Genomic DNA, 10,732 nt, shown 5'->3' with positions numbered 1-10,732 from the left:
GCAGCCCCGCAGCTCCGACTTTCGCGGTGGGAAGGAGAGTATTCACCCAGCCCCGCGCAGGACCCCTACCCTCCCACCAAGGCCCCGCCCCCAGCCCGCCCCCTCGACCTCGGCAAGTCCCTCAGCCCCTAGCGTGGTCCGCAGAGCGCTTGCGCAATTCTTATGGCGTCTTGGCACCGCCCGAATCTAAACGTAGAGGGAAAGAGAGCGACGCTTGTATTTTCTACACAGCGTGGTGCTAAGGCTTTCCGATCTCTTCTAGAGCTGGTTTTGCCTTTTTTGGCCTTGAGAACTCGGCTTCTCTTTCCCTTATGTGGCGTAAGAGGACATGTTTTAAATTAGGCGTTCACCGGGCAGCCCGTCTCCTGGCGCGGGGTCCTTGGGCTGAGTCTTGGGGCTGCAGCCAGGAAGGTGGGGTCCTTCTCTGGAGCAGTCGCGCAGGCAGCGGCTGCGGGAAGTCGGACACCGGCCGACATGTATTACAAGTTTAGTGGCTTCACGCAGAAATTAGCGGGAGCATGGGCTTCTGACGCTTATAACCCTCAGGTACGTGTAGCGTCGCGCTGTTTCGGACGAAGGTGGCGGCCTGAGTCTGCGCCAGGCAGTCTCGGTGCCGGAGCCAGGCGAGGCTTCTGCTCGCTGTTCGATTTAGTTCGCCCCGCACTTCCCGGCGCCTCTCTGCACCCACTTCTGCGGCCCTCTAGGCTTCTAATTCTGTAGCTGTTCCCCCGGCGAAGCTGGCCGGGTATGGAAGTTGGGCCTGGTACTCAGTAGGGTCAAGGTGACCCCCAAAGTCGTTCCTTGTGGGTCGTGGGGTGGCTTGTGGGGTCGGCGGCGCCCAGAATGTGACCTGACCGAGTCCGAAGTTTGGCCCTGTTCTTTTTAAGGAGTCCAGCTTTCGGTCTCCTCAGCGCCCCATTGTCCCCCTCCTGCCACTGCCCCAAAGACAGCTTCATCCAAGCCCGAGGTTTGAGAGCTGGGATGACGACGCTGACGGAAGCAATATGGTCAGGAGGGGCTGTATGATCAGAATTCGGAGACTTAATGAGTTACTTCAAATATTTGGGTGAGCCTGGGCAGTTACAGGCAGAGAGCAGACATTTTCCCAACTGTAAAATGGTCGACAGCTGCTTTTTGAGTGGTCTAAAAAGCATTGCGATTTCACTCAGGTTTTGCCAATTGGAGTATGAGTCTACGGCTTGTGGTGTAGAGATGAAGGACTTTAGAGTCCCAGGCTCGCTCAATTTGGATTCAAATGCTGGTTTATAAGCTTTAATTTTATGACCTTGACCAAGTTCCTTAATTTATTGTGAGCTCAGTTTTTTCAGGGCAGCTGTAGTATATATTAAATGAGGTGTATCAGGTGACTCAGTCTTTGGCAGGTGGCGGGTACTGGATAAATGGTAGCTATTCTCTAGAAGTGTGAGATACCATCCTGTTCATTTGTCATCCTCATAGAGTAGTGTGGGAAGGGTTGATCAGCTATGCAGTTGAAAAACTGGACTGGAACGGTAAGGGCCATAGGTGGGGTGTAAAGAACGCTCCATTGTTGTTACCCACTCTTTCTGTGAAACGCTGCAACTTGCTCAAGGTGGAGGATGTTTAAGAATGATTTCAGTCTAAGATTAGATGTGCTATTAACTAGTATAGAGAGGGCAAGAAGGGCAAATTTTGGGGGGGGATGTGGGTTTGCGGAGGAAAGGTCTAGGTTTATAAATAATAAGCTTGTGATAATATACCATGTCTGGTTGCAGCTGGATTTATGGATATGAAGTTTAATAGATCTGGATGTCTTTAGCGTATAAATGGTAGTAGAAACTGTGGTGGGGCAGATCATCCAAGAAGCATATAGAGAAGAAAAGTGGGATTATGATTAGATTTCAGAAACATGAAGGGAGAGTGGAGGAGGAAAATTTATCAAAAAAAACAATCCAGGATTAGAAGGGAAAACAGCATGGTGCACTGAAACCAAATTGGTGGCGAGGTCTAAAAAAGGAATTGACAATAGTGATTTATTTTACAGATTATAAGAAATAGCCATTTCTATCATAGTTGCTTCTACTATAAAGAAAGTGTATTTTTTCAGCGCATGGATCTTAAATGTTACAGTTTCATGAGTTTTGACAAACACATACACTATGTAACCCATACTCTTAACATATAGAACATTACATCACCCCTAGGACGTTCCTTCTTACTCTTGTCCTGTCAATCTGTGTCCTTCCTATTCTGACTTTTATCAGTATAAATAGTTTTGCTTATTTTCAATTTCATGTAAATAGAACCACACAGTACTCTTTTGTGTAAGGCTTCTATTTCTCAATATCTTTGAGGTTCATTCATGTTATGTGTATTAGTAGTTGCTTCCTTTTATTGCAGTATGGGATTTCATTGTATGAATATATCATAGTTGATCTATTCTGTTGGTGGTTGTAGGAGTTTTTTAATAGAGTTTTAGCATAATTAGGTTTTGTTACCTAGTAAGGAAAAAGTGAAGTTTTAGACTAAAACTGACACATCTTGAAATTAAATTGGCACTTAGAGCAGAGATTATCCCAAGATGCATTTGATACAGATAGGAATTTCAAATTTCCAGCATCTCTTGAATTGTGTTTCTCTTGAGAATTTGAACTTCTTAGTTACTTAAGGATTTCTTAAGCTGTGTTGGAAAAAGTGATATTGTGTTGGCTTTATATGAATTGTAGATTTCAGATTGATTGTGACAGGTATCCCCGAACCAACTGTTCTGACTTTGGTAATTAGGAGTACTTCAGTTTTTCCTTTCTTGGAAACATTAGCACACTGTAAAATGTAGATGTTTGCAGTTTTCAGTATTATGTAAAGTGAATAACATACATTGAATAACCTACTATGGAAAAGCTAGTTCTCTAACAATAGTACAGGTAGAGATTTATAAATTAACCTGATGACAGGTAGTTGTGGGGAGGGTAGTTTCCAGTGGTTGAGTGAAAAAAGCATTTTGCTTACCTTTTTGTGTCATGTGTCAAAAATAAGTTGAGGCCAATAAGCCCATGTTTGGCCTCATTAATCATTAGGGAAATACAAATCAAAACCACGAAGAGCTACCTCTTCACACCTGCTAAAATAAAACAGGTGTTGGTAAGAATGTGGAGAAAGTGGAACCCTACTACATTGTGGTGGGAAAGTAAAATGGTACAGCCGCTTTGGAAAACAGTTCAGCATTTTCTTAAAAAGTGAAACATAATTTTAGCATATGATTCAGCAATTGTTTTCCTAGTTAAGAAGGCAGAATATTCTAGATAGAGGGAACTGTGAGAATAAAGGAGGAGGGGGAGCTGCAGGGAATCATTGAGTAGGTAAGTCTGGCTGTGGTGGATGGAGGTAGATCATGAAAGGCCCAGGACTGTAGGACTTAATTTTATGAGAAATGAATAGGAATTTACAAAGCAATTTGATACAGAAAGTTGAGGTGGGGTCTTGTCCAGAGGTTGAAACAAGGACATGCTTCTTCCCTTTAGTTTTATGAAAGGTTTATGATGGAGGATTATGTATCATGACCAGAGCTATGCTTTGAAAAGATAATCTGACTGGGGTAGACCAGTGCCAGGCATGCTGGTTATACCCATAAAAGCATAAAAGTGTTCAAGATCTTCTCAGTAGGAATGGAGAAAGAGTCTGACGTCTCAGAGAAGAGTACTTAGTTACTGATGACGGAGATTTTGGGAATGGGAGGACTCCAAGATGACTGGGTAATGGGAGGATGGTGGTGCTTTCCGCAGAAACAGAGAGCTCCTGAGTAGGCTTGTGAGAAACTGCGTGACCTTTGAATGCACTGTGAGGAAACATGGTGGTGATACATAGCTGGCAGTTAGAAATGAAGGACTTGATCACTGAGGATTGAAACTTGTTTGCAGTCCTAAATCATAGAGTTTGTAGGCTTAAAAACTAAAAAAAAAATTTTGGTAATTCTCTTATTTCTGCACCCTCCCTTCTCCCCAAACATAAAAGATAGACGAAAAGGAAAATTTTGGACCAGTCAGTTTTGAGGTGAAAAAAATGATGTTTACTTTTCTCCAGATTTTTGAAAATTTGGAACCACTAAAATAGATGAGAAGGAATTCAACTACTAAACATGGTTACTGTTGAATGGCTCTTAATCAATTGTACAGGTAATGATTGTGTAAACAGCTAAGAGATTTGATACTAAAAAGCAAAACCTGTGATTTCTACTTGGTCTACAGACCACTTATTTTAAGAACAGCTTTCAGTTGTTTTCTCATTTCTGCAAGACATGTGGAAGGCTCTGCTATCAGGTGCTGATTTTCATGACTTTGGTTCTGAAAATTCAAGTCTACACTGTGGTGAAGCTGTAGACTTCTTAGCTTATTTATACATTTCATCAAATATTTACTGAATGTGCTTTCTGTGCCAGTGGCTTTTCTAAGTCTTGGGAAATAAGGTTAAGTGAACAAAACATGCCTAAATCCTGCCCTCATGGTGCTTCTGTTGCCGTAGGGAGAGATGCAGTAAACAAAGTAGAATACAGTATGTTAATTGGTGATAAGTGCTGTGGAGAAAACTAAAGCAGGAAGGTAGTGTAAGGGGGAGGGCATATAGTCCCAAAAAGTGGTAAGGGGAGGTCTCACTGAGAAGGTGACATTAGGTGAAGGTGCAAGCCATGTTGATGGAGAATAGCATTCTAGGCAGATGGAACATGGCCTGGTGCCTGGGAGGTTTAAGAGGCTAGTCCAGTAGGCTGGGGCAGAGAAAGGGGATGATGTCAGGGGTGCGGGGCAATGTGAGTGGTTCATCTCATAGGGTTCTGAAAGCCACTGTAAGAACATTGAGTTTTGCTCAGTGAACTAAAAGGCTTTTGGGTGGATTTGAGCTGAGTAGTGACATACAACCAAACAGTTACTGTTTGCTGCATTAAGAGTAGACTGCAGGGCAGCAAGGGTGGAATGGAAGCAGGGTAACCAGTTAGGAGGCTATTATAAAAAAAATCCAGGAGTTTGGACCAGAGTGTGGATTGGGAAAGATAGGTGAGAACTGGTCAGGTTCAGAATATAGCTTGAAGGTAGAGCCAAAAGGATTTGCAAATGTGTGAGAGTATTAAGAACAATTTCAAGGTTTTTGCCTAAGTACCTGGAAGGATGGTATTGTCATTTATTGAAATGAGGAAAGACTTATTGGAGGCTCATAATTCTTCTAGGGTGGGGCAACCACAGCCCTGGGAGAGGTGAGGGATTTGCTCTAGATCCCTTCCTGTAAATACAGCTTCCTGGTCTACTCTTAAGAACCCTAGTGCTAGTCTTATATAGCTGCCTTGAAACACGGGAAACATTGACTACTCTTAAATTGTTAGGAGTTTTAATGATGGTTAGGATGTAGTAGCTTACCACCATATCCATTCGCTTTACCTGTGGGGCCAAGACAGCTGAATTATTGATAATATGGTGTAATAAACGTGTGGGTTTGAATCCCATCTTACTTATGGCATCTCTGAGCTTTGTTTTAATCATCTGTAATACGGGCTGATAATACTTCATTTACAGGGCAGATGTGAAGAGTAGATTTAGTTATGAAGATTGTGTAGGAACCTGAAAAAGCTGCTTATTTATAAATGAAAAAACAGAATGTGGGGTTTTACACTGTGACTATAAGGAAATTAAAATATGCTTATGAAAAAATACTGGAGGAGACTACACAGTTGATACTAATTGATGGGATAAGATAATAGGATTATAGGTAGCTTTAAAATTCTGTGTTCTAAACTGATAATATAATTGGAAATATGGAATTAAAACTCTTAAGATGGTTGGTACTCCTGTTTTCAGATGATCTTGTTCAAAAACTGCTGTAGTTCTGAATCATTTGATGATGGACAAACACAAAGCAATTAGATATAATCCCATCTAAAAATGCTCTCACGTTAGTCCTGTCAAAACATGAATTTAATTTCAGACCATTTTTGGAGTTGCTTGGTAGGAAGGCTTTTTAAATTTTTGCATTCAAGAAGAAATGATCATTAGGAGAAAATACAGAGAGCTCACAGAATGATAAGGGAGTGTCTAAAATTCTCCAGTTTAAAGAGAGATCTTTTTTATAGTCTTGTTAGCTCAGTAGTTAGAGCCCTTGTTCCTATCTCTGTCTCCTTCTAAGTCTCTAAGTATGTTATATCCCACATGTAGACTAACAGATTACTAAGCAAACTTTCTCTTTAAATGGGTTGTTGTTTTTGAGCAATAATTGAGGGGTGCTAGCAGGGGCAGGTAGGTACTTAAATGCCAGGGATCTGGACTTGAGAGAGGCCTGAGTTTCCACACTTGGGTCTTTCTTTTTGTTATATGATCTTTTGTTATGTGTTTTTGTTATCTGATCCAGTTTTTCTCCTCTGTAAAAAGGGGATAGTGACATTTCCCTAGGACTACTGTTGGCATTAAATGTAATGATGCATATGAAATGCATAACATGGTGCTGGGTGCATAACAAGGGCTTGGTAGATATTAGCTGCTATTATTCCATAACATTAATATCTATAATGGCAGAGGTTGTATGTGTCTTATTCATTATGTATTTTCATTATAAAGTAAGTGCTCAGCAAAATATGTTGAATGAATGAAAGCAGTTCAAAAAAAGGCCATGATTCATTCCCATTTATGGGACTCTGTCAGAAGAAATAGAAGCCAAGTTTATTACCTTTCTGTTGTTCTGTTGATCCCAGTGCCTGCCTGGTGGCAGTAACATTTAGGTTTTCAGTATGTGATCTTTTAGAATAAATCTTGTCAATAATAGGTAAATTTAGATTTTTTTTTGAAGAGATCAAGAATAATTTGACAATTGTATTAATTTGGGCAGAGAGTTTTCTTTTTCATCTGTAAAATCGAAGAGGCTGAGCTTGAACTCTGCTCTCTAACTTAAAAATTTTATTTTTCTAAGTTAAAATTTAATATAAAAGGATGTGATTTTATTGGTTTGTAACTCTTAAGTTCCTTAGTTTGAGCTGCAGTTTATTTTGGAGAAACATTTATGTATCTGCCACTATAGCTTCACTGTGTCAGATAGAAACCCAGAGTTTCCCTTAGGTTTCGTTTCTTTTTTTTTTTTAAACAGCTTTATTGAGATGTAATTCACAAACCATACGTCGACTCATTTAAAGGGTGCAATTAAATGGTTTTTTGTGTATTCACAGATAATGTGCAACCATCACTGTGTTAATTTTAGAGCATTTTCATCACCTCAAAAAGAAACCTGTACCCTTCAGCTGTCACCCTCTTCTTCCGTATTGCTCCCACCACCCCCATCCCTAAGCAACCACTAATGTACTTTCTGTCTCTATAAATTTCCCTGTTCTGGACTTTTATATGCATAGGATCATATAATTCTTGTGACTGGCTTCTACTCAGCATAGTGTTTTCAAAGTTCATCCATGTTGTAGCATGTAGCAGTACTTCATTTTTCTCCCCCATTAGGTTGTTTTTAAAGCTATATGTTTGTCCGTCCTTTATCTGTCCATGTGGCTGAGGGAGCTGTTAACCCCCAAATCTCATTCAGCTTATGTTTACTGAATACCTGCTGTGTTCCAGACATTGCTTTAGGCACATACTTACTATTTCAGGCAGCCCTTTCAGTGGTAGATACTCTTGTGTGCATAGTACACGTGTAGTATAATATGTATGTCATAAATGAGAACATTGAAGTTTCCATTTTTATTTTTATTATATATATTTTTTAACTTATGGGTTTATTAGTGTCAGAAAGTTCATTTACTCTACTATAGCTGTTTTGTTTTCTGGTCCTGAAAGACAAGTCCCATTACAGTTTCTTCCAGATTGAGATTTGTTTTTTACTGTGTGTCTGGAAAGTTTCTGAAGTCTGCTTCGGGGTTAGAGATTTCATGTTGGCACATCTTCTCACCCTGAGGAGAAAAGGGACAGCTGGTCTCTTTTGAAATCTAAGCCAAAATTCATACAGATTATACATGTTTTACTGGTTTGATGAGATACTATAGGTATATCTGGAAGCTCAGCTTGGGCCTCTGTTGTGGTTTGCTCCATCTCCCCACCCCACTGCACTGCTTTTTAAAGGTAAGAGTTCTTGACTGGGTTTCTCTGGGAAAGTGGGCTACAGTGTTTTGTTGAAAGTTTAAGGACTTTAAACCTAAAGGCTTTGCAACGTAGAGTTGAAGAGACTTTCCTTCCCTCTTACGTGGTGGAATGACTGCCTCCATTCTTCTAGACAGCCTGCTCCTGGCAAGGTTTGTTTAGATGCCCAGACATAATTTCAGCTTGACCTTTTCTTTTTTTCTACAGGGATTAAGGCCTTTGGTTTCCAAAGAAGCACCGCCTATCATATTTGCCACACCAACTAAACTGAGTTCTAATTCTGCATATGATTATGCTGGGAAAAACAAAGTTCCAGAGCTGCAAAAGTTTTTCCAGGTGAGAGAAGATACTCTAGAACAGTGAAGACAGTGATGTAAATAGGCTTAAAAAACCCTATGAAATTGAGTCTTAACCTAGTTTGCTACCCATTTCCCTCTTTTTCCTTAAAAAGAATTCTCTTGATTTTAGTTTGAGCCATAAACTAGGAGAATTTTATTTAGGTAGAAACTGATGAAAGAGGGGAGAGTGATCCATTTCCTCCTCAGTATTTAAAGGTATGGAGGTTTTCAAATTGTATGTATAGCTGTTGATCATCCATTGGATGGAGGAAGCAATAGTTTGTATAATGTATAACACCACTGAATAATCCATTATATATTTGGCTTTGTGATACGCAGTGATTTTCTGTAGTGAATTTTCTTCTAATTGTTTTTTTACTTACTTGATACTAAAATTCACTGAGCTGTTGCTAGAAGTGGAGGAGGCTCTCTTGGGTTTGCTGATCAGCAGAGAGAAGCCAGAATTGGATTTTAAAATATTATTAATGTTAATCTACATACAGATGATTGAGAGGTCAGTGATCCGACTACATCTCAGGCACGGTGGGAGTGGCAGTGGCTGGTACTGTTGTTGCTCAAAGGTAGCTTTCTCCTCCTCAAAAATGTGTCCAGGTTCAGGACTGGCTTAGGGATTTTTGATCAATTTAATCTCTTTATCTGATAAGACTTGACTGGGCATTGGGGCCTTCAGTTGCAGTATGGAGAGATTTTGGAGACTGCAAAATAATGGATTGAACATTCTATGGAATCTCATTATTACATAGGGGTTTATCAGCTTAACAGAAAGAAAGTAATTGAATACAAAATGGACTTGATATTCAGAGTTAATCCACTAATGATCAGAAGTCACATTAAAAGTAGAGCATCTCTTGTGCCTACATGTCTTTGATGAGCTGCTGATTACCTTTGCCTTTTAAAAAACTAACCAGTGCTCCTTTTGTAATTAAGCAATATATGATAAATTTTTTAGAAGTTGAAATTTGTTGCATGAATGTTCCAAGGCTGCATTTTGAAGAATGACTTTGGACTTACAAGCTTTAGCTACATTTATAAGAAAATGTATCAGTATTTCAGTTAGCATTCTAGTAGATTAGGACTTTTCTCCACTGCAGTGGGTTGATGGATTAGTTATAAAGTAGAGGCATTTGCTCTAGATTAGCCTAAATTGTAAAATCTTTTTCTTATCAACCATGTACTTGATAATTCTTTCTTTCAAGAAATCTGACGGTGTGCCCATCCACCTGAAACGAGGCCTGCCTGACCAAATGCTTTACCGGACCACCATGGCGCTGACGGTGGGAGGGACCATCTACTGCCTGATCGCTCTCTACATGGCTTCACAGCCGAGAAACAAATGAGTTAGGCTGTTGAGGACTGGTTTGCTTTTTGGCATAAACCCTTTGAATTTTCATTTTTCATTTTATTTCTGTAAATTTTTTTTTTTTACTTGAATGGCCTTTCTTAACATTTTTCATGAAAACAGAAAGATACTAAGACAATATTTTTGGCTTGTTTATAAAATGCACATGGTCTGTCAGAGCTCATTCGATAGCTAAAACTATTGTTTAAAGAAATGGCTGCTGCCCTCTGCGTTTGGGCACCTGATTTCCCTGGAGGTTCCAAATGAAGGTTGCACACAGGCTCATTAATGGCAGTCTGTGCTGAGGTTCTTGGGGACTAATAGTGGAGTTTTGAGCATCGGGTGGAGAAGCCTTTCTGGATTTGGATGTGACTGAGGGAAGAAGACAGAAGCCAAGGCCAGGCATATGAAATGAGGTATTTGATAAGTTAGTAGTCACACTGGGGATTTTTCCATCTTGCAGTAAAATGTTAATAGAAATTACTTGCAGCCTGCCTCTGTTCATTGGGCAGTTTGTTTCAAAGGGTTATTTGCATCATCTCAGATCTTTAGTGAATTTTTTTGTGTAATTGTTAACGTATTTATTCCACCATGGGAACAGAGAACACCTATTTTGTGTTGCACTTTTAGACCATTGTCTGTTTTATTAAATGCATCTGTGACACAAATTCTTTACCTTTTAAAAATGTTATGGCTTTAAATTATGATTTGTTTTAATTGTGGAATAAATACATGAATGGTAAAACATCTCAAGTTTGACATCCTTTTAAGTAAGCTTTCAAAATAATTTCGGAATACACCAGAGGCATCTTAAACCTGAGTTTAATTTCTTTCTTTTTAATTAGACACCAGATGATCTTTACAAAACTGTTCCTCAAAGTCAAGTAATAGGAGGTGAGTGGCATATTGATGATTACCATATGATATGGTTCCTTATAAGAAACGGG

At 39.7% G+C, this 10,732-nt stretch overlaps 1 protein-coding gene across 1 annotated transcript; it reads left to right on the top strand.

Annotated features, from left to right (window-relative positions):
* The first annotated feature begins 387 nt into the window (after positions 1-387).
* On the top strand, positions 388-10,532 carry COX7A2L (cytochrome c oxidase subunit 7A2 like). The gene is made up of 3 exons (XM_010967705.3): positions 388-546; positions 8,295-8,423; positions 9,643-10,532. The coding sequence occupies exons 1-3, from the start codon at positions 475-477 to the stop codon at positions 9,781-9,783; spliced, it is 342 nt and encodes a 113-aa protein (XP_010966007.1). The 5' UTR covers positions 388-474; the 3' UTR covers positions 9,784-10,532.
* The last annotated feature ends 200 nt before the right edge of the window (positions 10,533-10,732 follow it).

The sequence above is a fragment of the Camelus bactrianus genome, chromosome 15 (assembly GCF_048773025.1).
Source record: "Camelus bactrianus isolate YW-2024 breed Bactrian camel chromosome 15, ASM4877302v1, whole genome shotgun sequence".
In the NCBI taxonomy this organism is placed as follows: Eukaryota; Metazoa; Chordata; class Mammalia; order Artiodactyla; family Camelidae; genus Camelus; species Camelus bactrianus.
The sequence above is the reverse complement of the archived record's forward strand: the minus strand, read 5'-3'. Positions and strand labels throughout refer to the sequence as shown.

Bases quoted from the DNA above. Each gene is read 5' to 3' on its own strand.
- COX7A2L (XM_010967705.3), top strand. From the start codon at position 475: ATGTATTACAAGTTTAGTGGCTTCACGCAGAAATTAGCGGGAGCATGG. The intron at 547-8,294 runs GTACGTGTAGCG...TTTTTTCTACAG, and splicing joins CTGACGCTTATAACCCTCAG to GGATTAAGGCCTTTGGTTTC. The intron at 8,424-9,642 runs GTGAGAGAAGAT...CTTTCTTTCAAG, and splicing joins AGCTGCAAAAGTTTTTCCAG to AAATCTGACGGTGTGCCCAT.